Source organism: Oncorhynchus keta, chromosome 18, assembly GCF_023373465.1.
Source record: "Oncorhynchus keta strain PuntledgeMale-10-30-2019 chromosome 18, Oket_V2, whole genome shotgun sequence".
Lineage (NCBI taxonomy): Eukaryota > Metazoa > Chordata > Actinopteri > Salmoniformes > Salmonidae > Oncorhynchus > Oncorhynchus keta.
In genome coordinates this window covers 5586943-5610150 of record NC_068438.1, presented here as the reverse complement: position 1 = coordinate 5610150, position 23208 = coordinate 5586943, and the positions used below count along the sequence as shown (strand labels likewise).

General features: G+C 42.9%; 1 protein-coding gene across 5 annotated transcripts in view; it reads right to left on the bottom strand.

Moving 5' to 3' along the window:
- LOC118397112 (calpain-9-like) overlaps nt 1–19901 on the bottom strand; it is a 68942-nt gene extending 49041 nt beyond the window's left edge. For 2 of the 5 annotated variants that reach the window (XR_008067678.1, XM_052467224.1), the window contains exons 1-19: nt 12425–12771; nt 10721–10790; nt 9610–9728; nt 6539–6672; nt 6035–6206; nt 5479–5562; nt 5269–5354; nt 5111–5188; nt 3568–3761; nt 3116–3426; nt 2820–2899; nt 2595–2717; nt 2477–2513; nt 2310–2384; nt 2171–2216; nt 1506–1567; nt 1186–1254; nt 533–611; nt 246–362 (exon numbers count right to left, since the gene is read on the bottom strand). Coding sequence is in view for 4 of the 5 variants with exons in the window: in XM_052467224.1 (XP_052323184.1) it covers nt 246–362; nt 533–611; nt 1186–1254; nt 1506–1567; nt 2171–2216; nt 2310–2384; nt 2477–2513; nt 2595–2717; nt 2820–2899; nt 3116–3426; nt 3568–3761; nt 5111–5188; nt 5269–5354; nt 5479–5562; nt 6035–6206; nt 6539–6672; nt 9610–9728; nt 10721–10790; nt 12425–12622 (2134 nt within the window). In the remaining variant the exon portion in view is untranslated. Of the gene's footprint in view, nt 1–245; nt 363–532; nt 612–1185; nt 1255–1505; nt 1568–2170; nt 2217–2309; nt 2385–2476; nt 2514–2594; nt 2718–2819; nt 2900–3115; nt 3427–3567; nt 3762–5110; nt 5189–5268; nt 5355–5478; nt 5563–6034; nt 6207–6538; nt 6673–9609; nt 9729–10720; nt 10791–11207; nt 11230–12424; nt 12775–19757 lie in introns of those variants that run through there. The other 3 variants (XM_052467223.1, XM_052467222.1, XM_052467225.1) reach the window with 3 other exon arrangements.
- Between the last annotated feature and the right edge of the window lie 3307 nt (nt 19902–23208).

The following is a 23208-nucleotide window of genomic DNA, read 5'->3' as shown; positions in this document are numbered from 1 at the left end:
AATGCAAATAGTCTGAGTAGCAATTTGATTAGATGTTCAGGAGTCTTATGGCTTGGGGGTAGAAGCACACAATATGAAGGCTGAATATCATAACCTGCAACAAAACATAGCTCACCTAAGTGTGTGTGTGTGTGTGTGTGTGTGTGTGTGTGTGTGTGTGTGTGTGTGTGTGTGTGTGTGTGTGTGTGTGTGTGTGTGTGTGTGTGTGTGTGTGTGTGTGTGTGTGTGTGTGTGTGTTGAAATACCGAATAGCTTGCGCAGCCTGGTGATACAGGCCACAAAGCCATGGAAAGGCAGGTGCAGCTCCCCAGAGCCAAACCTCTCCCACAGCAGCTGTATGACCTGGCCATCACACTGCACACCTAGCAGAGAGGAGAGGAGAGAATGATGAGGCAGGGATGAGAGGGAAGGAGAGAGAAATGTGTTATTATCCATTCAAGAGTGGAGTGGAAGGTAAAATGTGAGTGAGTGAATGAGTGAGTGTAAGAGGCAGAGAGTGAGAGTGTGTGTGTGTGCGCGCGTGTGTACACACCAGCAGCCTGGAGGGCCAGACTAAGCTCAAAGGGGCTCATAGTCCCTGAAGAGTCCTGATCAAACTTGAAGAAGATGGACTGAAAGAGAGAGAGAGGTCAATGAAGGATGGTTGAGTAGCAGTAGCTAAGTAATATCACTAATTATAAACTGGGTATTTTGGGTCCTGGATGCTGATTGGCTGAAACAGCATTTCAGCCATGTGTATATCAGACAACATACCTTGGGTATGATGCAAGAACACTTTTATGTTGCTAACCAGTTTATAGTTTATTTAGTTTAGTTTAGTTTGTTAATTCAACCATTTAAAAACACAAGCACACATAAAACTTGAAAAAGCCATAGACGCACATAAATACAATCATGGAGGATAACACACAATGAAGTCTGGGACTTATTTCCATTGTGGTCCTCTTGAGACAAGATGGCTGGGTAAGATCCAACACAGTACGGCAGTGTAATTATCAAACAAAAACAGAGAAAAAGAACATCTATCTCATCATTCCAGTTACCATGGCTAAGGCCAGTATCCAGGCACTCCCCTTTGCATCGTGCATAACAACAGCCCTTATCCGCTGTATATTGGCCAATACACCGCGCCCCCTTGGGCTTTATTGCTTAACATATTGGGTTTTGTACCTATAGCAGTCGTACCTGAAGACTGCGAAGAGAGGCCAGCACAGGCTCTGTCTGCTCTCGGGTCAGACTGCTACGCCCCCCAGTCTGACACGTGGGTTAGGGACAGCTCTCAGACACAGACAGAGGCACTCAAAAGTACCAGGGCCTGTATCCACAAAGCAAATCAATGCTGATCTAGGATCAGTTTAGCCTTTTAGATCACAATGAATAAGATTAAATGGACAAATCCTAGATCAGCATTCCTGCTCTTAGATGCTTTGTGGTCCTGGCAAGAAAAACAAAGCCAGTGAGATGTAAGGGGAAAGGTTGTGACAACTGGCCAAATAAAAGGATACTTCCTCTCCAAAGATGAGCTGTCTGCATGTCTCCAGTGGCAGCTGGTAGTCTTTCTCCAGAACTGAGAGAGGGGGAGAGGGGAGAGGGGAGAGGGGAGAGGGGAGGAGTGAACAAGGCAAAGGATTGTAATGGTATATTTAAGCAATAAGGCACAAGGGGATGTGGTATACGGCCAATATTAAACGGCTACGGGCTGTTCTTATGTACGACACAACGCTGAGTGCCTGGATACAGCCCTTAGCCGTGGTATATTGGCCGTATACCGCAAACCCTCAAGGTGCCTAATTGCTATTATAAACTGGTTAGCAATGTAATTAGAACACTAAAAATACATGTTTTGTCATACCAGTGGCATACGGTCTGATATACCACGGCTGTCAGCCAATCAGCATTCAGGGCTCGAAGCACCCAGTTTATAATAGCCATTAGGTTTCGCCTAGAGAAGTCATCTCTGTTTCCCCAAAAAGTGTCTACCTGCTAGAGGAAACCTTGCTACTCTGCTCCCCCTACAGCCGTTTACTGGTACTGCACTGTAAGAATATTCCCCTCAAAAGGACCAACATACAATAGTTGCACCCTTCATTACAGCAGTTTATGGAGTTCTGCAACATGGTTTGACTAAATTAACCTTATAATGACAACCTGAGTTCATGAATGATCTAACCTGAGTTAACCAGCTTCATGAACTCCTTAGCATTCAGCTTGTCATCCTGCCAGGGAGAGAGAACAGGAGGTTAAGACTGTCTAAAGGAGACATTTATCTTCTGTGGTTCAGTTAGATTTAGAGATGAGAGAATTCCTACCGGCCCCGCCACCTCATCAAAGGTCTTCTGTACTCTCTTGCGATCCTCTGGCAAGACTGGTGGCATTGACATGACCTGTGAAGGACACACACACGCACAGACAGTTGGCTTGGTGAACTGGAGAGCAGGACTGCAGTAGAAGTAGACTTCAGTAAGGTTTAACTCACCATGAGGAAGCCAGTGGAGCAAGTGAAGTCTTGTGTCCTGGAATACAAGGAGGAGCACCATCAGTCTGTTACTAATTATCTTCATCATCATCATCCCCCACCACCCTCCTCTCTGTACCCCAGATTGTTGCCAGTCTTGGAGTAGACGCGGAGGAAGAATTCCGCGGGCTGGTTGGGACTGTAGGTGGAGGCCAGGATCACGTAGTTTCCTGGGTCCAGCCTCACCTCCCTCCACACAGCCCTACGGTGACGAAAAGGCAAGAAGAAGAGAAGAACTTCTATTGACTGTTTTCGTGAAAATGTGACATATTTGCCGTGAAGACTGGCTGCTGAGGTACAGTACCTGAAAGGCTGGTACACCCCAGAACTCCCCACAGGCTGCTTGAAAGAGAAGAAGCTCTGGTCCAGACACAGGCCCCGGAGCTACGAGAGGGGGAGCGGGGAGAAGAGAGAAGAGAAGGAAAGAGGAAGAGAGGAGAGGAGAGAAGAGGGGAAGGCAGAGATAGAAAAGAGGGAGAGAAGCAGGTAGTGGTGGAGAGAGGGGGGCAGCAGACATGGTTGGTAGATTAAAAGCCATGTCATTGTCTAACTAATGAAAATATGTAGTTAAAAAAAACAACTTTACAATAAAATACTTACCTTTGGAGGAACCTGCAGAAACAGGAAATATGTCAGATTAACTGAAAATGTAGAACGTTCACATTCACAGCGCACACAGGAACAACACATTTTCCCTCCCTCTCTCACCCTGTAGATGTGGAAGGCGATGTGGAGGAAGTTGATTTTCTCCTTCTTTCTCCGGTCTTTCTGCAGTAGTTCCACCAGCACGGTGCACTGCTTTACCGTCTCCTTCTGCTTCTCTGCCACCTTCTTCTCCCCCGGGGTCATCTCTATATCATCATCATGCTCGGCAAGGACAAGCTGGAACTGGGGATTCTTCCAGAAGGATCCTATGAGAGAGAGAGAGATAAAGAGAGAGACACAGAGAGGGAGGTGTAGAGGAGGGAATGTTGATAAGGAAGGTGGTAAATGACAACTGGATGAAATTACAAACATTCTGCTTTTGGAAACACACACACACACACACTCACGAGGGTAACTACAGCTCCCCCCTGCAGTGGAGCCCGATACCCAGGAGCCTTTGTGGGAGCTGAGGGTCCAGGCAGAGGGGGGGTCAGCAGGGGAGTCGGGGTCAGTGGATGTGTCCTCTTCCACTATGGGGTCAGGGTCCACACTACACAGCTCCACTGTGTCAAACAGCTTGTTGAAGTCCTCCGCACTGATCCTGACACAGAGCGGATACACACTGTCAGAATGTGTTCGTGTGCTGTTGTTGCAAAGTAATGAAACTAGATGAGATGTTGAGTTAGAGTGAGAAGCATTTATTAAAGTGTCACTTCACAATGATACAGTAGAGATTTTAACAACCACAATTGTGGACCACTCAAACCGTTTTGAGACACGAAAAGCAGTCATAGCCAAACATGGTACAGTATTTCATTTGGAGTCATCTATAATACGTTCAGTTATTATACATTACGTTATATATACACATGTACGCATAAACAAAAACAAAGTGCAATAGATAAAAGGCGAGATTGGTCGATGTACACTGCCTTCAGAGGGTATTCACACCCTTTGACTTTTTCCACAGTTTGTTGTGTTAGAGCCTGAATTTAAAATGGATTAAATTTATATTTTTTTGTCACTGGCCTAAACACAATACCCCATAATGTCGGCGTGGAGTTGTGTTTTTCTAAATTTTAACAAATTAATAAAAAATTAAAATCTGAAATCTCTTGAGTCGATAAGTATTCAACCCCTTTGTTATGGCAAGCCTAAATAAGTTCAGGAGTATAAATCTGCTCATCAAGTCACATAATAAGTTGCAAGGACTCACACTTGTGTGCAACAATAGTGTTTAACATGATTTTTGAATGACTACCTCATCTCTGTACCCCACACATACAATTATCTGTAAGGTCCCTCAGTCGAGCAGTGAATTTCAAACAAAGATTCAACCACAAAGACCAGGGAGGTTTTCCAACGCCTCGCAAAAACGAAGGGCAGATGTGTAAAAATGTAATATCCCTTTGGGCATGGTGAAGTTATTTATTACACTTTGGATGGTGTATCAATACACCCAGTCACTACAAAGATACAGGCGTCCTAAGTTTTTGAGGATAAAAAATAAATGGAATGGCGCTAAACACAGGCAAAATCCTAGAGGAAAACCTGGTTCAGTCTGCTTTCCATCAGACAATAACCTAAAACACAAGGCCAAATCTGCGCTGGAGTTGCTTAGTGGCTGAATTACAGTGTTGACCTAAATCTGCTTGAAAATCTAAGGCAAGACCTGAAAATGGTTGTCTAGCGATGACCAACAACCAACATTTCTGTATTTCATTTTCAATAAATTTGCACAAAAACAATCATGTTTTCACTTTGTCATTATGGGGTACTGCATGTTGATGGTTGAGGAAAAAAAAGCTATTTAATCCATTTTGAATTCAGGGTGTAACACAACAAAATGTGGAGTAAGTCAAGGGGTAAGAATACTTTCTGAATGCACTGTATGTGTATGTATGTGTCTAGGTATGTTTGTGTCTACGTGTGTTTGTAACCAGAACCTACCAGAACTCGCCGTCCTCACTGTTTTTCAGATCAATCCTTTTCTTCTCAGCAGCATCCACATCATCCCAGTCTTTACTCCTGCAATTACACACACAGGATTACATGCCTGTGTAATGACAAAATGAAACACACACACACACACACACACAATTCCTCACTTGTCACTCCAGGGTCCAGAGTACTCCACACAGCCCCAGGGATTCCTCAGCCTCAGCAACAAGGCCTCGCCAGCCGGCTTCTTCACCTGAACCACATATACACGCGCACACACATGCACACGCACACAGACAAACAATTATTTGAGCAAAATGAGAAAGTGGATTGTTTTCTGATGACTTTAGCTTAGTGAAGCACAGTATGATACATACCGTGTCAGTGTCTGTGATGGCGTAGGCATGGCCCTTCACCAGTCCCTCTGCAGTCACTGTGCCTATCTCACGGTAGTTACTAGCCTGTGGAGATACACAGCACATAGAGAGCAACTCACCACAGGTGCTGCATACACAGTAAGAATCACACTTGCCATCACAGTAGCTATTGACAAAGGAGAGGTGTGAGGAAGGTATGCAGCTATGTTGGTACAGCATTCATCATAAAGTCTATGAGTCATATTTGTTCCATGGAAAGTGACAAGGGGATACCTAACTGAATGCATTTAACTGAAACGTGTTTTTCGAATTTAACCCAACCCCTCTGAATCAGAGAAGTGCGGAGGGCTGCCTTAATCGTCATCGGCGCCTGGGGAACAGTGGGTTAACTGCCTTGCCCAGGAGCAGAACAACAGATTTTTACCTTGTCAGCTCTGGGATTCGATCCAGCAACCTTTCGGTTTCTGTCCCAAAGCTCCTACCTGCCAGGCTACCTGCCGCCCCATCGGGTGTGAGTGTGTGTGTGTGCGTTCCTGCGTGCATGTATGTGCTGTACCTGTATGAAGCAGCTGAGCAGGCTGCCACGGGACATGGCAGCAGAGAGGGCTTTCCACATGACCCTGGGGGCGCGGGAGGAGACAGGGAGGGAGTAGGCTATGCCCCCTGTAAAATCCTCCATAGCCTCTGAGATATTACCCCCCTTCAGACTTCCATATGACCCGATCAGCCTGCTCCGAGATAGGAGTAGAGGGAGCATGAGAAAGGGGTGTGTGGAGAGAAAGGGGGAGGAGAGAGAGTGGTGTGGGAGAGGAAGGACTTAGAAATGAGGGAGATACATTTTATAGATGTACATGTTCTGTCATTTAGCAGATGCTCCTACTCAAAGAGCTGTACAATAAACACATTCAAACGAGGCTGAGACCTCATAAGAGCAGTGTCAGTCACACAGCCAGACACACACGAACACTCAAATTATGTACGACATTACACACACACACACACACGGGTGCATGGACGCACGCATACACACACACACACACCCACACCCCGGTTGACTGACTTGGCATAGGCTTTCTCCACCAGGGCGCCCCAGTACTCGTTGCGGGTACAGGAGTAGCTGAAGAGCAGGCGACCCTCGCGTACAGGTAGCCTGTCATCCACTACCACCTCCACCCACTCACCATACTGCCAGAACTACACAGGGGGGCATGGATGGAGAGGGAGGCATAAAGAGGGTGGACAGGAAGGGAGGGAGGAAGGATGTAAGGAGGAGGATGTAGGAAGAGACGGGGAGAGGGAGGGAGAGAGATATACATTTGATATCTTGCATAACAGTGGGCAAGTACAAGCCTGCATCACTTGCCCATAAGCAAGGCTGTGTGTGTGTGTGTGTGTGTGTGTGTGTGTGTGTGTGTGTGTGTGTGTGTGTGTGTGTGTGTGTGTGTGTGTGTGTGTGTGTGTGTGTGTGTGTGTGTGTGTGTGTGTGTGTGTGTGTGTGTGTGTGTGTCAGGGTAGTAGTTACCTACAAGTCTGTACTACACTCCCAACATAACCCCTCCAGGTCTACTCATATGTATCCCTTTTTCTCCAACCAATGCGTTAAGTCATGCCACACATACTTCACTGAGAGGGCCAAGTCACCTGAGAAAATATTAACAATTAACAATCAATCTAAGTAACATAATTTTAAAAATCCCCATCAAAATCCGTCAATTTAAGCTAGTGATTTTTTTGCATTGGCTGAGACTCAATCCAACGCATCTGCCGATGTCGCACTTCCACATCTGAGGTGAAAGGTGGCAGAGCTAGAGTGATGTTTTGTCAGACCATGAGACATCCCAGAAATCGGTCTTCTCACGAAAACGTCTATAGCGTCCGAACCGCGCCCTACAAACTAATGTGACCCCACCATGGAAAGGGGAGATTCTCACGAACACCGTGGTGTTCTCTTTTTTTTTCAAAAGTCTGAACGCTCGGATCAACTCTACGCCTCGGCCAGAGCGTCCGGTGTGCACTCGGAACACTCCGAGAGTTTACGAATGGACAACCTGACAACATTCTGAGTGTACTCTGAGTGTACTCTGGCACTCCAGATTGAATTCACGAACACACCCGTAGTATAAACCAACCTTTAGTCTTGAAATCTTTGGTTGTTTAGTACATGGCCTTACATGTGAGTCCTTAAAGAGATGGGCTAAGGTTTAAGAGGGTGTGAACTATGGTGAATGGGTGTAGAAAAAGAAGAGCTCTCCAGTAGGTGTATCCAAACATTCAAGGGACATTTTCTCAAAAGTGATGTTACAAGTTTATCAACTTTCAAAGCAGAATTACTTTACCATATTGTACCTCAACTGTAGTGTATGATATACCATTTTCTATCTCTGAACCTCTACTTTTATCCAATGTGAAAAAAAAACACAATTTCAAATTTTGCTACATATGACAGAATCGAGCCGACCGGTCACAAAGGGGTCCTAAAATTCTAAATCAAATAGCTAAATGATCCATAGTACAACCATCTTAAAACAATTCCGTATGTAAACTTAGAACCCCCCCCAGGGGTAAAGCAATTAGAGAAAATCACTAAGGCATAACTCATGACCTCTATGATGTTTTAATGCTTTTCGTGAGACAATGTTTTAATTATCAATCTCTTTAACCTGACACAATTGGTCCAGAGAAGAAGCCTTTGAGGCAAAAGTAAATTATTAAATGATAATGACGATAGGGGCAAGTGTGCAGAGACGAGAGCGAATGGGTTAGAGGTGTGTGCACAACGTGAGTGTGTGTGAGTGTGTTTGTGTGTGTGTGTGGGGGGGTAATTAAAGATCACCCTCATTGGTGAAGAGGTAGGGTGAGGGGGGAGGGGATCATCAACTAGATTTTGCCTCGGGATGATTTTTTTCGCGCATGGTCAGGGGGCCTGAACATAATTACAAATCATTTGTAGACTGCAAATTGACCACAATAAGCCCAAACAGATATAGTATTTGACTAATACATAAGCATTTCAAACCTTGTTTTCAAACCTTGCTTGTATACGATCACATTATTAATCTATTATGCGTGGGAATACTTTGGAGAAGATTTCCAAAATTAAAATCACTTGGAGCTGATTTGCTGTTGTTTTTATAGTCATTTATGTCCAACTATGAAAAAATATATATCTAAAAAAATGTGTTCACCAGATTTGTCCCACAGGCTGCCAGTTGGGAAATCCTGATCTAGTTACACCACCCTTCTCCCATAACACACACTCTCTGTCATAACACACACTCTCTGTCATAACACACACTCTCTGTCATAACACACACTCTCTGTCATAACACACACTCTCTGTCATAACACACACTCTCTGTCATAACACACACTCTCTGTCATAACACACACTCTCTGTCATAACACACACTCTCTGTCATAACACACACACACACACTCTCTGTCATAACACACACTCTCTGTCATAACACACACTCTCTGTCATAACACACACTCTCTGTCATAACTCTCTGTCATAACACACACTCTCTGTCATACACACTCTCTGTCATAACACACACTCTCTGTCATAACACACACTCTCTGTCATAACACACACTCTCTGTCATAACACACACTCTCTGTCATAACACACACTCTCTGTCATAACACACACTCTCTGTCATAACACACACTCTCTGTCATAACACACACACTCTCTGTCTCTCTGTAGCTCAGTTGGTAGAGCATGGCGCTTGTAACGCCAGGGTAGTGGGTTCGATCCCCGGGACCACCCATACGTAGAATGTATGCACACATGACTGTAAGTCACTTTGGATAAAAGCGTCTGCTAAATGGCATATATTATTATTATTATTATATTATATTATATTATATTATTATTATTAACACACACTCTCTGTCATAACACACACTCTCTGTCATAACACACACTCTCTGTCATAACACACTCCTCTGTTCTTTTTTTATTTCCACCATATTGCAATCTTCAGCCCTGCTTTTACTATTCTCGCTATTTTACAAGACATGCTACTCTAATAAGATAGTAAGGAACATTCTCAATGCATTCACAAAAAGTGAGTATGCGGAACACATGTACACTGCAAGCTCATGAACCCCCCCACGTCTTACCATGAAGTGGAAGATGCCAGCATAGGATTCTGTCAGGCTCTGATTAGGTGGTACCACTTTAACAAAGAGATTGGGGTGCATGGTAAGGCAGGACAGGGCAGCCAGAAGCCAACAGTCACCTATTAGAAAAAGAAAGAGACAGGTCAAAGGCAATATGCATGTTAACTAGCAGTATAGGTTTGATTTGATTTCAATTGATTCTACATGTATATTTCATTTCAAATCATTTCCTGGGGCTTGTGGGAGATATGCCACTGCAGCGTTCTCACACTCACACTTTCTCCCTCACAAACACACCCACATGCACACACACACACAAACATGCCTGTACACACACAGACCCATTCCTCTCTAACCGTAAACAGCTGCTCTGTGTATTCATGTAGAGGAAAGAAATGTTGATGATTGACGCACGTATGCACACACACACACACACACACACACACACACACACACACACACACACACACACACACACACACACACACACACACACACACACACACACACACACACACACACACACACACACACACACACACACACACACGAGGAATGCCACATTGCCATCAGATTCATCACACAAACCTTGAGGACAAAATGAACCAAGCAACAAGAAAGCAAGATGAGCATTCTCACCATTTCACACAAATCAAAAACAGACTGGGCATCACATGAAAAGCGGTCACAAAAAAATCACAGAGTTATTTTTATGGGAGAAAGAGGGTGTGATCACAGGGTCCCAACTCCCTTTAGATCCACAGATACTCTGAGGAGGTTGGGACTGGGAGACTGGGAGGTGGGAACACGAATGTCACCCCCGATCCCCCTGCCATTGGGCAACGTGCCGTGAATGGAGCGGAGGCCCTGGGGCGATGTGGAGGGGTGACATATTCAGTGTGATTGATAGTGATCCTCCAGAATCACTGAGAAACTGAACCATACAGAGAAGAGAACCAGGATCTCTCAACCCCATTCCCAGGAGAATAGGTTTGGAGAAGTGAGGGCAATCTGGTTATACAGGAAAACTGTGAGTTGGAGTTAATTGTCTACTCGTTACTGAAATGATACCCCATCCTATGATGTATCAAATACACACACACAGACTTACCCAGCTGGCCCTGGCAGATATCGGTGGTACACGTCGTGTCCTCCACAAACACAGCATTGGCACTGATCTCCTGCAGAGAGAGAGAGACAAGGGGCAGAGTTCAAGACTACAGTTTACCTTTTCTCTGAACATGCTCCATCAGATCAATCTACCTTCCTCGGAACTAGACCACACCTGACAGTGAGTCAGCTCGGGTGTAGCCTACAGCACAGGTGTAGCCTACATCTGTCCAAGAGCAACATCCCAATTGTACACAACTAGACCTACTCATATCCTCATCAAACTCAATGCATAAGATCAATATAACAGTTAGAACATAGGCTGCAGATGTCCGTAAGATAAGCATGACTATCATGAGTAAGAAACTGGACTCTTGCAATATACAGGTAGGCTATGTTTATGAGCGTGACCACATGGCTGGCTATCATGTAGACCAGTGGTCACCAACATGTCGATCGCGACTGGTCCATCTTCAAGGTATTCCTACTCAATAACCAAACATTCCTATAGAAAGGCTTCCGCGCCTTTTTTTGTTATTCCTGTTGCGCTGTTGATGGTAGATGCACTTGATTCAAAAGCCCTGCGCACTGGGTAGGCAAAGTGTTCCATTTTGAAACATTTCATTTGTCTGAAAAGACATGGCCGGACAACGTCACCCTGGCGGACCGGGAGATCTGTGGCTAAATCGAGTGCGCCTCCATTGCGCTGGCCAATCAGATAGCACAAATCACTGTGCCTACAGCTCCCAAACCCTGGCCACCGCAACGTTTGATATTAGCCTATGTGAGATGTAATAACTTTTAAAACGATGACCAGAGAGAGACTGTCAAAGAATACAGCAAATAGCTGCTGAGTGAGTTCACGTGTACGTGTTTATTCAGTAGTGTCAAAACGTTTTTCATGTAACACTATTTTAAAACAAAACGTGCTTCTCCCTACATTCACTGGCGCTGCAGCTGCAATGTAGCCAAATGTTTTATTATCATTTCGTCCTGTCTATTTTAATTTCAAGGAATATTTCACTTCCTCTGTTCTGGGGAACAACATGAATTTGTGCATGAGGCCGAGGCAGTGTGACGTGAGTTTCGCCATCAGGTGGAAGAAGGTGTCCCCTCTCTCTGGTCAGTCTCACCAGAGGAAAGGAAGGAGAGCAATGGGCGGTGAGATATCAGGGACTCTGCTGCTCTCACCCTCCGCTAAAGACTAATGCCGGGTTCAAAACAACTCGGAAAACGGAAATCTCCCGACTGCAGTGTATTCAAGACAATTGGGAACTCGGGGAAAAAAATCTGACTAGGAAAAGTCGTGTTTAACCGTTTTCTAACTCGGAATTCCAAGTCGGAAAATCTAGAACTCCGACTTTTCCGAGCTGAAAATCACTGATGTCATGATTTGAAAGCACCATGACCATCAGATGCAGCTAACATCACTCCAGTCAAATAAAAATGTTAATCATTTCAGTTGCTACACAAACTGAACTATTTTGTTATCAAAACTCCTTGAGTTTTAAAATATAATATGGTCAGAGGAGAACAATATTGGAAGGCCAGGCATATAGCCAATATGCTGTGATCATGTATTAGGCCTACTGCATAAACCTCATTCCTACAGAATAGTTTTTATTAGGTTAAACATTCTGTGCGGTAGACCTCGACATGCTTTTTGACTCACTTTCATGTAAACATCGATAGGACGGTAGCCTACCTTGGGTCGCAGCCACTTGACCTCCTTTTTGGGGTCTGGGTCGGTAGGCATACCAATGGAGCTCTGGTCCGGGGTGAAGGTTGGGTCAGAGAACAGTGAACCGGATTTAACGCACGCATCTAGGAGGGCTACATAGTGCTGGTTCCGAAATTGAACAGGGTTGGCAATGGAACCAGATGCGAACCTCCGAGTCTCCATTTTCAATGGTAAAGTTGAGATCAAAATAGCAAATGTCTATGCTTATTTTGTGGGGACTTGTACAACAATCCCAGTTCTTAAATACACACACACTCATTCACCCGTATGGAGACATACGGGCGTCTCCCTTAGTCGAACCATTCCAGCAAGGTATGCAGAGCCTCCGGGAAGTTTGGAAAGCTCCCATTTATTTAACACTATCAACGTCAATTGTGATCAAATCAACATAATATTAGCCACATTCAATGCAACATACTGAAACAAAATGAACTATGCCAGACTTAGTGTGTGTGTGGGGGGGGGGGTGATTGTGCAGAGCGCATCGGAGTGGGATTCAATTGCATTGACTGGCACAAGCGAGTAGATTACTCCTGTGTTGAGATCATAAGCCCCACCGGTTTTGTTGCCTGTTTTGCATTTTATTTTAGCGTTAATTCGTGTCACATATCAGTTTGCAAAATAAAGCCGCGTACAAACACTGTATTTTTCTTGCTTTCTTGAGTAAGGCAGCTCCAAAATGCAGATGTGCCCGACCTGAAAATCACTGACGTCATGATTCGACCTTGTTTTTTCCAAGTTCCCAGTTGTCTTGAAAGCACCATAAATCCAGAGAACGACCGACTCTCACGACAAAGTTAATGTCTTAATCGAAATTAAGGATTGCCTCTTATCTTCTCATCGTTCCCTTGTGCCATAGTTTGCACATCTACATTGATATAAGCCTACTGCTTCTATAGGTATATCTCATCAGTATCTTATTCATAATTTTAGGCAATGTTGGAATGTTGTCATTGTTTTGCTGACTTTGTGTATTATAATTTGCACATGTGCTTTTCTTGACAAGGAGGAGATACTATATAATGTTGTTGGGTCTGTAACCATGTTTACCAGTGACCTACCTGTCTTTTCCCATTAAAATATTTGTTTTCAACAAAAAGTTCAGTAATAGACCCATGTAATTCCAGTTGATATTGTGAGGGTTGTTTTGTTTGCGCAATACACTCTGACGTCGGCATATTGTATATAAAAGTGAATCTTCATGACTGTATTTTCCTTCCTTTTTAGATCACATGGGCCTTATAAAATACTTCAAATGCTAGGCTAACCGTTTCTCTCTCTCTCTCTCTCTCTCTCTCTCTCTCTCTCTCTCTCTGTGTGTATGTGGTGACTTAATCAAAGAAGAGTCAAGTTAAGGCCTCAACATTTTGCTGCATTTATCTGAATTAACATCTATCTGAATTTCTGTCGGTGTCCATTTTGAAAGTGCTGAACAAATAGGCCTACCTCGTTGCAGCTAGTTTGCTTGTACTTAGAGCAACGTTGTAATGATATAAGAATAAACATTATGAATTTACTGAAAAGAAATGTAATCATGTTTGTGTATCCTTTTGGCCTTTGTTGTTATTGAAGGAGAATGTAGTTCTTATCGACTTACACAAATCCACAAGGAGTCAGTAGTAGCCACATTTGTTTAAGCAAGTCAGCCATATCAGCTATGTTTTTAAAAAAGGCAGTAGATGAGGCTGAATGAACTGTTATCACTGCCAGACAAGGCTCTGCTGATAGCCAGGTGTAGCAGTGGTAAGGATTCCCTCCATGGTGCTGAAGGAAAGCTCTGCTGTTGGGACAGCTTTATGTAGGCATTAACAGTTTGTGGGCACCGTTTGTCACCGTTATAGTGCAATTAATGTATTGTTTAGTGTTGTGTTGTGTTGTGTAGGTATGCATCTAAAAATGCCGAGTTTGCCCCACCAAGATTTACATGCTAAAATCGCCACTGGTAATAATAATAATTCTAAGGGAATAATAATGCATTTTATTTGATTAAATGGTTTCTTGCATCAAACATATACAATAACATGTTTAGTTACCTCTTAAGTCTGGCGGACAAGTGAATGAACAGGTTAACGTCAAACCCTGCACGTTTTTTCAAAGGTGTAATGGATTGTCGACATTGAACACCCCGGATTGGCTATTACTGTTGGCTGAATTAAATGACTATTTCCTTGTTAAAATGTTATGGCATGCATTTTCTCTATTGTTTTTGATAGTAGGCAACTGATAGGCCTACACGGTTATCAAATAGCCACAGTAGCCTTCCTAGCCTTCCTTACTAAAAGCAGGTAGGCTTCAGCCTCAGTGTTCATAGTAAACGCGCACCGGAAGTTGCACAGAATTTTCACAACGTTCAATTTTTTTTATCGAACTGAAATTTGCTCAGTGCCCCAAATTTTTTTGAGGGAACATTGGATCTGACACTTGTTTTGTCCACACGAGGACTCGGACTCTCAAAGAGCCCTACAGTCGCTCACTGGGCCGTTCTCCATCACGCCTGATTAAATCGACGATGAGAACAGGAATGATTATGACCAGAGCTAAACAGACACAAAGAATAGCGACTCAAACCCATAGAATGGTCCCTTTTAACTCCATTATCCGCCTGCCCATTATCTCCGTATGGTCTTTGAGGCCGGGATTATACACATCCCTAATAACAAAGATCGCCGACCCGCCCTACCCATGTCGACACTCCCACGCCTTCTGCGACCCTTTTGATCCCACGAACCGCAGCCGTCTGACGAAAACGGTCGCCGCAACTATTTTTTTAAAATATATATATTTTGTTTTTGTTGTTCTTGAAAAAAAAAGATAAATAAATAGGTAAAGGAAATGTACAATATGAACCAACATAAATGAAATAAATAGAAATAGAAGATGACAGATCACATTTCAAGATACCGGTAGGCTACATCAAATGTAATTAATTATACAATTCTACAGCGCAAATACTATTTTTGTTCATATGTAACTTGAGGGAACTTAGGCTACACATTCATAAATTAAGACTTGAAATCTGGGCTTCTTTGAAAATGTACATTTATGAATATAGATTTTACTCAGAAGTAAATTCTGTTTTTTTTTTCATACTATCTTTTCGTCAGCTGGAGTCTGGGTAATTACTTGGTGGCAGGAGCTGACTTTGAACTGTAGCTTATTATTTATCGATCATTTACATACTTTTCTGTGGTCAGGCACGGGCTGCGTGTGTTCTCTCGTTCTCTCTCTCACTCTCTCTTTCTCTCACTCACTCACTCACACAGCCTACATTTAGGCACCATAATTGGGGAGTAAGGGCACGTGGTAATGGCTGGAGCGGAATGAGTCGAATGGTATCAAACACATGGTTTGCGTTCGATGCCAAACACATGGTTTGTGTTCGATGCCATTCCATTGTCTCCGTTTTAGCCATTATTATGAGTCCGTCCTCGCCTCAACATCCTCCACTGATAAACCCTGAATTGCTGATGTTATAATTTGGCCAATAAGAGGCTTTGAAGACACCGGCAGCCATTTTGGTAGCAGTCCTCCATAGAAATAAATGGAATTCAAAAGTACATGTTCCTCTTTGTTGTTGTGGGGACAGTAACGTTATTACTCTCTAAAAACATACTCTAAGGAATAGATTTTTATAGGCAAATATATATTTTTATGTTCAGTTCACATATCCTAATATAATGTATAAGTAGGCTAAGCATTAAGGTGTCCGTAATAAAAACGAATAGATAGTAGACCTTAATGCATTTATATAGATTACAAAATATTTTTTTACTTTGGGAGGAGTACCAAAATGGCTGTGTGGTGGCTTTAATACGTCGCCCCCTGTCAGTCATCCAACGTTTATAGGCCTACACATCATTGGCTAAAACCAGAGAGTAAGAGGCAAGCGAGAGGCGAAGCGAGAGGGTTTACTCGGCCCAAAACCTGTCCACGAAAATAAGACCACGAAGTTTGGGCATTTTTTTATGTAGGTCAATGAGAGCGTCAAACTCAATCAAACATGTAATAGCTAATTTTCTACATGAGGCTTATTCGATCTAATTTAAGTTTTGGAATGGTTCGGTTGTTAGGAATGCACTGATATAATTGGAGGCATGTTGCATTTTGTCAACTTTGAAAAAATACTACTTTATATCGGAGTTGTGCCTGTTGTTCACATGCGTATCTGCCCTCTCATTGCTAGAATGGTGCCACCTGATCTCGCCTCCTCTCGCCTCTCTTCCGTCTTTGAGGACATGCATTTCCATTGTTAGAGTGGTCACTGACTATGTTTTCAATATAATAGATAATCTTTGCTAAAAATGTCCTCGCAATCAGACCAGTCAAATCAAATCAAATTGCATTAGTCACATGCACCGAATACAACCTTAAAGTGAAATGTTTACTTATGAGTCCCTAAAAATATGAATAAGAATAAGAAATAAAAGTAACAAGAAATTAAAGAGTAGCGAGACTATATACAGGTTAAGGGGGGGGTGGCGCTCCAGTACAGCTTGCCATGCGGTAGCAGAGAGAACAGTCTATGACCAGGGCGGCTGGAGTCTTTGACAATTTTTAGGGCATTCCTCTGACACCGCCTGGTATAGAGGTCCTGGATGGCAGGAAGCCTGGCCCAGTGATGTACTGGGCCGTACGCAGTACCCTCTGTAGCGACCTTGCGGTCGGAGGCCGAGCAGTTACCATACCAGGCAGTGATGCAACCAGTCAGGATGATCTCAATGGTGCAGCTGTATAACCTTTTGAGGATCTGAGGACCCATGCCAAATCTTTTCAGTCTCCTGAGGGGGAATAGGTTTTGTCGTGCCCTCTTCACGACTGTCTTGGTGTGCTTGGACCATGTTAGTTTGTTGGTGATTTGAACACCAAGGACCTTGAAGCTCTCAACCTGCTCCACTACAGCCCCGTCGATGAGAAAGGGGGCGCGCTCGGGCCTCTTTTTCCTGTAGTCCATAATCATCTCCTTTGTCTTGATCACCTTGAGGGAGAGGTTGTTGTACTGGCACCACAGTGCGAGGTCTCTGACCTCCTCCCTATAGACTGTCTCGTCGTTGTCGGTGATCAGGCGTACCACATGTGGGGTCTCCTGATGTGAGCACCTTTCTCGCACTACCAGACTGCAATCGATAGTTGTCTACTACATTTCGTCACTAGAGGGCAGTCTGTCTCCACTAGATGGGCGAGAGGGAACTGGAGTTGGGGCCTATATAATTTTGCAGCACCAAGAGACAATAAAGCAAGAAAAGTCATGTAATCCGCAAATGTTACTAGCTAGCCATAAATGGGAAAAGAGAGATGCAGAATATGCCTACGAATAGGCCAAAGCTATTTCTTCTTTCCTTCTATGACTATAGCCTATGTTCAGCTAGGCTTACATGCATGCACTGATCATGTAGCCTAGGCCCATTGACCCTAAGTAGCCTAGCCTATTCAGTTCCATAACACTGTCATAGGTAATCCGCAGGTTAATTATTCATATATAAGTGACGGACTAGGCTCAATTGCCCTTACAAGGTTGATGCCCATTGTGCAAGGTTCCATGAGGAATCGGTCTTGGGGATCCCAAAAAACATTTGTTTTTTTTTGCCCTAGTACTACACAGCTGATTCAAATAGTCAAAGTTTGATGATTAGTTCATTATTTGAATCAGCTAGGTAGTGCACCCCTTGGGGTCCCCAGGACTGAGGTTGGGAAACCCGGTGTTAGGATTAGACCAATGTTCCCTCTAAACTGCGTGCAAGGGAGAATACAGGAGAGAGAAAATGGCTGAAGCAGATTTTCTGTTTGAATCAGATGGCGTGTTGAGTGGAGATGAGAGGGAGAATAATTGTATTCCAGTGGCAAATGCAAAAGGAAATAAGAGAAGTAAAGTGGTAGTGGAATCTAGTAAATTCCAGCCTAGTTCTGATTTTTGGAGTAAGAGTTTTGGATCGATGTTGTTACTTTGTATTGGATAACACCACAATCATGTGGGCTTGCTTGGGCTCATAAAATGTATTCAATGTAGGGCTCATAACATGTATTTAATGTATTGCTCATCAGGCTCCGGTCACATCAGACTTTCATTTTCATGCCGAACAAAGCTCTACTCAAATCTATACATGTTAATATTCTTTATACGCTTTAGAATTACACTTCCAGTTTGGGCAGGATATACCAGATTACCCGGGAGAAAAGTGATTATTCTCAGGATGGAACATTTGTAATACCGGGAAAATATTCTACCCTAGTCTGTAGTATATTCTTTAGATGTTTGGGGCTGCTGGTGAACCATGATGTGCAGGCATAATCAAAGTGACGCTGAAATAGCGCACTTGCCAGAGACTTTTGGGTGTCTATAGGTTTCCATCCAATTGGCAACACATTTTCATGCAAATATTCTAAAATCTGCCTAAAAACAATACGGACATTTCAAGGTTTCCTTTACGAAGATTTGGCGCGGGGCAACGTGACCGGGAAGATTTAAATGTACCATACATTTGCATTCAAATCCTACTTGGCGCAGTCAGCACCATAAAAAAAAACTAGGGATATTGGCCAAATTATCCACATTTACGTGTCCTTAAAAACAGCCTATAACAAATTAGAAAAACACGATTGCTTGTGTTTTGATATGTAGCATATGCAAAACGTTATAGATTTTTATTTTTTCCTTTTTAGGCTACTTTCCTTAAGCAATGATTGTCCACCTCACGGTTCAGCTGTTGGAGATTTGAACACTAAATGCATCAGGGCATTGCATACATAGGCCTATAGGCTTAGGTGTCTACTGTATGATATTGATATATATATAAAAAATATGGCCTTTATAAAGAATAAAAAGCTTAGGCTTAGCCCCAGGGAGAGAGATAAGAGATATGCCCGCGGCATGCTAAGACACCGACATGCTTGTATTTATGTTAGATGGTTACTGTGTCTGCTATACAGATATAGATGTACAGAAAGAGGCTAATTCGTATTTTTTTAATCAGAATATTTTGTATTAAGATAAACATAATATTGTTAGATTATAGGAGTAACTCTGGTAGGCCTGAAACATTCTTCCTCACCTTAAATTGAGAATCAGTCTGTCGGAATCAGTCTTATACTAAATACTGAGTACACAATTAAAAATACAGATCTAATTTCATTTAGCCAATGAAAACGTCTCAACAGAATTAAACAAAACAGGTTTCACATGTTTAAAGAACTGGTTTCGATTAATAAATAGACTTATAATAATAACAATGATATACAATAATAATAATAATAATAAAACACATTATTATAAATACATTTTACTTCCAAAATTGTATCCTACCTGAATGGGGAGTTGTGTAGCAGCCTGCATTCTTTTCATCTTAGTCCACTACAATATTACAATTGATATTAAATTGCCCTTGTAAGCTTTTCACTATAAGCATACTGTTTTTCCTCTTTCCATGGCCCCTCTGTTGTTCTCTCTCTCCTCAGCAGCAGGCGCATGTGTGCGCAAGACGTGAGAGAATGGTACTGGAGCGAGAATTCAAGGTGTAGGCTGTGATAGACAGCCACTACAATTCGGCCTGCTACAATTGTATTTATCTGCTTTAAAAACAAATCTGCCAAATGCTGACAATTCCCAGCCAAGGGAAAGTCTGGAGCATTTTCCCGCTAGAGTTGTGTTTCCATCAAATTTACTTGTTGCAGATACTCTACTCACATTAAAAGGTTGGAAGGAAACCTGGTTAATGTCAAGCCATTTTGAGGATGCTGGAATTGTATCTTGGATGAATGAATGTGCGCATGGCTACAGGGTCATTTTGAAGTAGCCTAATCAGATTAAAACATTGTGACTGGTAGTGTTTATGCCACATATACATTTAGAAAGATAAATTATAAATATTTTAGGCTATATTTAAGCTTTAGGTTCTAGGTGCGTGGGGAACAGCCGAGGGAGAGGAGGCTGTGCGTGTTAAGCTTTTCTGAGGAACTGGGCCTGCCGGGAGCATATGTGGCCACATGCATCTGCAACAGACAGTAGTAAAAATACAGCTGGACTGGTCTGCTACTTTGCCTTTCCTAGGTCTTATATATAAACTGTCGAGAGTAGACCCACCACTGATCCAAATCTACATTTACATTACCTTTAAGTCATTTAGCAGACGCTCTTATCCAGAGCGACTTACAAATGAAGCATTCAAATCACAGGGCTTTTGTTGCAGATTTTTATTGCAGCCTAGAGTCGGCTAGAATGCTGTACTCACATGAAAACAATAATGCAATTATTAATTGCATTGTGGTGTTGTGGGCTAGTCTAGGTAGGATAATTGTATTGTCCCTTAACAAGATCCATAGGGGAGATTGATATAATTTGTAGATAATTGGCCCTCTTTCTGGGACTCACTCACAAACAGGACCAAGCCTGACCTGCTGAGGAGTGACGGACTCCATCCTAGCTGGAGGGATGCTCTCATCTTATCTACCAACATAGACAGGGCTCTAACTCCTCTTGCTCCACAATGAAATAGGGTGCAGGCCAGGCAGCAGGCTGTTAGCCAGCCTGCCAGCATAGTGGAGTCTGCCACTAGCACAGTCAGTGTAGTCAGCTCAGCTATCACCATTGAGACCGTGTCTGTGCCTCGACCTAGGTTGGGCAAAACTAAACATGGCGGTGTTCGCCTTAGCAATCTCACTAGGATAAAGACCACCTCCATTCCTGTCATTACTGAAAGAGATCATGATACCTCACATCTCAAAATAGGGCTACTTAATGTTAGATCCCTTACTTCAAAGGCAATTATAGTCAATGAACTAATCACTGATCATAATCTTGATGTGATTGGCCTGACTGAAACATGGCTTAAGCCTGATGAATTTACTGTTTTAAATTAGGCCTCACCTCCTGGCTACACTAGTGACCATATCCCCCGTGCATCCCGCAAAGGCGGAGGTGTTGCTAACATTTACGATAGCAAATTTCAATTTACAATTATTATTATTTTTTCGTCTTTTGAGCTTCTAGTCATGAAATCTATGCAGCCTACTCAATCACTTTTTATAGCTACTGTTTACAGGCCTCCTGGGCCATATACAGCGTTTCTCACTGAGTTCCCTGAATTCCTATCGGACCTTGTAGTCATAGCAGATAATATTCTAATCTTTGGTGACTTTAATATTCACATGGAAAAGTCCACAGACCGACTCCGAAATGCTTTCGGAGCCATCATCGACTCAGTGGGTTTTGTCCAAAATGTCTCTGGACCCACTCACTGTCACAGTCATACGCTGGACCTAGTTTTGTCCCATGGAATAAATGTTGTGGATCTTAATGCTTTTCCTCATAATCCTGGACTATCGGACCACCATTTTATTACGTTTGCAATTGCAACAAATAATCTGCTCAGACCCCAACCAAGGACCATCAAAAGTCGTGCTATAAATTCACAGACAACACAAAGATTCCTTGATGCCCTTCCAGACTCCCTCTGCCTACCCAAGGACGCCAGAGGACAAAAATCAGTTAACCACCTAATTGAGGATCTCAATTTAACCTTGCGCAATACCCTCGATGCAGTTGCACCCCTAAAAACTAAAAACATTTCTCATAAGAAACTAGCTCCCTGGTACACAGAAAATACCCGAGCTCTGAAGCAAGCTTGCAGAAAATTGGAACGGAAATGGCGCCACACCAAACTGGAAGTCTTCCGACTAGCTTGGAAAGACGGTACCGTGCAGTATCGAAGAGCCCTTACTGCTGCTCGATCATCCTATTTTTCCAACTTAATTGAAAAATAAGAACAATCCGAAATTCATGGTTTGTCCTCTGACAAATCAAATGACAGGAAAATAAGAACAATCCGAAATTCCTTTTTGATACTGTCGCAAAGCTAACAAAAAGAAGCATTCCCAAAACAGAGATGCAAGAGAGGATGACTTTCACTTTAGCAGTGATAAATTCATTAACTTCTTTGAGGAAAAGATTATGATTATTAGAAAGCAAATTACGGACTCCTCTTTAAACCTGTGTATTCCTCCAAACCTCAGTTGTCCTGAGTCTGCACAACTCTGCCAGGACCTAGGATCAAGAGAGACGCTCAAGTGTTTTAGTACTATATCTCTTGACACAATTATGAAAATAATAATGGCCTCTAAACCTTCAAGCTGCATACTGGACCCTATTCCAACTAAACTACTGAAAGAGCTGCTTCCTGTGCTTGGCTCTCCTATGTTGAACATAATAAACGGCTCTCTATCCACTGGATGTGTACCAAACTCACTAAAAGTGGCAGTAATAAAGCCTCTCTTGAAAAAGCCAAGCCTTGACCCAGAAAATATAAATAACTATTGGCCTATACCGTGACTCCTGACTGGCTGTCCCCAGTCCACCTGACTGTGCTGCTGCTCCAGTTTCAACTGTTCTAATTATTATTCGACCATGCTGGTCATTTATGAACATTTGAACATCGAATCTTCCATTCCTCTCAAAATTTTAGAGAAGGCTGTTGCGCAGCAACTCAAACCTGCCTTCCAGGAAAACAACGTAGAAGACAAACAATGTATACGAAATGCTTCAGTCTGGTTTTAGACCCCATCATAGCACTGAGATGGCACTTGTGAAGGTGGTAAATGACATTTTAATGGCATCGGACCGAGGCTCTGCATCTGTCCTCGTGCTCCTAGACCTTAGTGCTGCTTTTGATACCATCGATCACCACATTCTTTTGGAGAGATTGGAAAACCATGCTTTTTTTCAAATGTATGTTGTCACTTTCTGAATACGAATAAAACTT